At 50.2% G+C, this 3,686-nt stretch overlaps 1 protein-coding gene across 1 annotated transcript; it reads left to right on the top strand.

Annotated features, from left to right (window-relative positions):
- Positions 1-1,265: 1,265 nt before the first annotated feature.
- Positions 1,266-2,204, top strand: LOC311428023 (olfactory receptor 14C36-like; the record flags this gene model as incomplete). The annotated part of the gene is made up of 1 exon (XM_084539588.1): positions 1,266-2,204. One exon carries the CDS (start codon positions 1,266-1,268, stop codon positions 2,202-2,204), a length of 939 nt encoding a protein of 312 aa, XP_084395714.1.
- Between the last annotated feature and the right edge of the window lie 1,482 nt (positions 2,205-3,686).

The raw sequence follows: 3,686 nt of genomic DNA, 5'->3' as shown, positions 1-3,686 counted from the left end.
TGGCTGGGTTTGCCCAGGTGATGGAGCTTCCTGTTGCGTTTGAATAAGACATAAACAGGTTAGTGATGAACCCGAGAACATCCCTTCAGTTCTCTCTGCTTACACACTGCACCAGGGCTTTGCTGAGATATTCATTAAGGACCTGCAGACAGGGAGATCTCCCTAGAGCTGTCCTCATCCCCGGCAGCTGTCTGCAGGGCTGAGCTTGGCACACAGCGGGTGGAATGGGGGCTGTGAGCATTGACGGGAGGAGCCGTGGGGACAGAGAAAGAGCTGCTGGCAGGGACAACTGCAGGCAGCAGGGACATAGACAGGCAGTGAGAGGGAGCTGCTCCCTCCCTGCCATCCCCTGCAGTGCAGGCGCCTTCCTTGCAGCAGCCCCTGGTCTCCTCTCTTCCCCTCACAGCTTCTGTCACAGCATGTATAACCTGGGGGGCTGAGAATATGGGGTGTCTGAACCCTAAATCTCTGTGTCAGTAGACACATTTGCTGCAGCCCCCTCCACCTTCCTCCGTGGAAGAAGGCACAGAATCAGAGAATCATAAAATATCCTGAGTTGGAAGGGACCCACAGGGATCATCGAGTCTAACTCCTGGCTCCATACAGGTCTTGCCCCCAAACTTCTACCATATGACCAGGAGCATATTCCAAACTCTTCTTACACTCCAGAGCTCTTGTCCCTCTGCGGTCTGTGCAGGGTAGATGGCACAGGGCTGTGAGGACAGGCTCTACCTCATCGACACCACAGCCTCTGCACTGGGTTGGGTCCGCCCTGCCTGCCCATGCCTGCTTCTCTCCCTTGCCCAGTGTGCCAGCTGGTGGTGCCTGATTCTGACAGGGAGTGCTGTGCACGAAGGGTGAAGCAGGAGGAGATGCTCCCTGTTTTCTCCAGCCAGACACGCATGATCCACCTGCTGGTTTTGTCTCCTGGGTATTGAACAGGGAAGACGCACAACAGAGTCACACAGCCAAACACCCCACACTCAGAGGGAGAGCAGAGGGAGCCCAGGAACCTTCCCTCTTGGAACCTCGAATGGAGCAGAGTAGGCTCATTGGGAGCTGCTGGGCAGAGGAGGCTGCAGTGTACAGGACATTCAGCAAGCACAGAGCAGGGCTCCAGACAGGGAGATAGACAATGATCCTCTTGAAACAGGTAATTTAAGGCTTTAACTGTGAATTAACTGAATTATGCTAACAGACATTACTCGTGACACTCTATTTATATTTTTTTCTCATTTGGCAGTGTCCATGTCCAAAGTCAGCAAATGCCCAACATCAGCTCTGTGAGTGAGTTCCTCCTGCTGGCATTCGCAGACACGCTTGAGCTGCAGCTCCTGCACTTCGCGCTCTTCCTGGGCATCTACCTGGCTGCCCTCCTGGGCAACGGCCTCATCCTCAGCGCCATAGCCTGCCACCACCGCCTCCACACCCCCATGTACTTCTTCCTGCTCAACCTCGCCCTCCTCGACGTGAGCTGCATCTCCACCACTCTGCCCAAAGCCATGGCCAATGCCCTCTGGGACACCAGGACCATCTCCTATCAAGGCTGTGCTGCTCAACTCTTCTTTTTTGTCTTCTTCTTTGGTTCAGAGTTTTTTCTTCTCACAGTCATGGCCTATGACCGCTACGTTGCCATCTGCAAGCCCCTGCACTATGGGAGCCTCCTGGGCAGCAGAGCTTGTGCCCAGATGGCAGCAGCTGCCTGGGGCAGTGGCTTTCTCAATGCTGTCCTACACACATCCAACACATTTTCCCTGCCCCTCTGTCGAGGCAATGCTGTGGACCAGTTCTTCTGTGAAATCCCCCAGATCCTCAAGCTCTCCTGCTCAGATGCCTACCTCAGGGAAGCTAGGGTACTTTTCTTTACTCTTTGTTCAGTCTTTGGTTGTTTCATTTTCATTGTGCTGTCCTATGTGCAGATCCTCAGGGCAGTGCTGAGGATGCCCTCTGAGCAGAGCCGGCACAAAGCCTTTTCCACGTGCCTCCCTCACCTGGCCGTGGTTTCCCTGTTTGTCAGCACTGCCATGTTTGCCTACCTGAAGCCCCCCTCCATCTCTTCCACATCCCTGGACCTGATAATGGCAGTTCTGTACTCGGTGGTGCCTCCAGCATTGAACCCCCTCATCTATAGCATGAGGAACCAGGAGCTCAAGGATACAGTGAAGAAAATCTTTGGATACACTGTTACAGTAATATTCCAGTAGACCTAACTGTACTTTTAGTTTAAAATGTGTTTATGACAATCTCATATATTTTTTGTATTTCTATTTCTTAATAATAGTGCTTCTGATTAATTTTTTTTCCCAGCCTCCTACCTTTTAATTTAATTTTATTTATTTATATATATATATTATGTTATTTTCTCATGTACATATAGAACCAGGCTTCTTGTTTAGATAAAGACAATAAAGAAACAGAAATTCTGTTGAGTCCATGACTGGACAAAAGAAACAGAAAAGAAAGAAGAAACAGAAATTCTGCTGACTGTGGGATCCCCTCTGCCTACACACCCAGGAGGACATGGACAGAAAGAAGGCCCCAACATAGGTTGTCCTGTCCCTTCTGCTTGAGTCCATGACTGCACAGCAGCAGGCACAAGGCTTGGCTGTGTCTAGCCAAGAAGCTGCAAGGCCAGCAGCAGGCCCATGGCTTGGAAGCTGCTGCTGAGGTGACTTGTGTCTGGTTGGCTGAGAGGCCGCAAGGAGCCTGCTGGGTTGGGATGCCTACTTCAGGAGTGCTTTCCACCCTGATGGAGCTTCCTTTGGTAGTAGGAAAGAGCAGGAGAGAAAAAACTGCCACAAAGTGCACCTTGGAAGTTATGCACTGGCCACAAGGAGGAAGAAATGTCCCTCAAAGTATATTGCTGTGGTGCCAGAAGTCAACTAAAGAGTGTGATCAGATCCTAGCTTTCTGTTTCAAGGAACAGCTAATGAGGGTTTGTGAGACATGGGTGAAATGATGGAAATGCTGGGATGAGAACAAGGTGGTGAACAGAGATGGGCGTCTGCAGACTTCAAGGAAATAGGGCAAAAGTAGGATAGCACAGGAATGCCTGCAGAGGATAAGGCAGAGGGTGCTGGAAAAAAGGGAAGGCCCCAACAGCCCTGAGGTTTTTGTTCCTTTGTCTGATGAGGACATGAGTAGTCATTGCACTGGAGCCTCATTGCCTCCCTTAAACCTGTGCAAATGGAGGTGTTATACCATTGTTCTTCCCAAGGCATCACACTGCCCACCACATCCCACAGATCCCCTGGAAAAGCCCTGAGCCAGACATGGGGTACAGGATCTCGCCTCCAGTAGCTGGGGTCAGGCCTTGGCCCTTCTGCTTTGTCAAAGGAAACCAAGACTTTTCTCAGCACACTGCCTTTGCCTGTCAGCAATCATGGCTTCCAATTATGTGCCCTAACTAGTCCCTGGGGAAGTTGTCTTACTAACAGCCCTCAGTGGGGCCCATTAATACTCCAAGTCACTTTGACTTTTCCTTCTGACTTTACATTCTTAAGCAATTGCATCGCTCTCCTCTCTGAGGAGTTCCATGGTATATTTTGGTGCACAGTCCATGAAGCTCAGTACCTGAGCTTCATTGACTGTGCATGTAAATACACCATGGAACTCATTAAATTGAAGAAACTCCTAAGATCTCTTCAATACTTTTCTTCATGACTTCAAAACTTGTACAGCTAATT

This window comes from Aythya ferina (assembly GCF_964211825.1).
Source record: "Aythya ferina genome assembly, contig: HAP1_SCAFFOLD_29, whole genome shotgun sequence".
Lineage (NCBI taxonomy): Eukaryota > Metazoa > Chordata > Aves > Anseriformes > Anatidae > Aythya > Aythya ferina.
The sequence above is the reverse complement of the archived record's forward strand: the minus strand, read 5'-3'. Positions and strand labels throughout refer to the sequence as shown.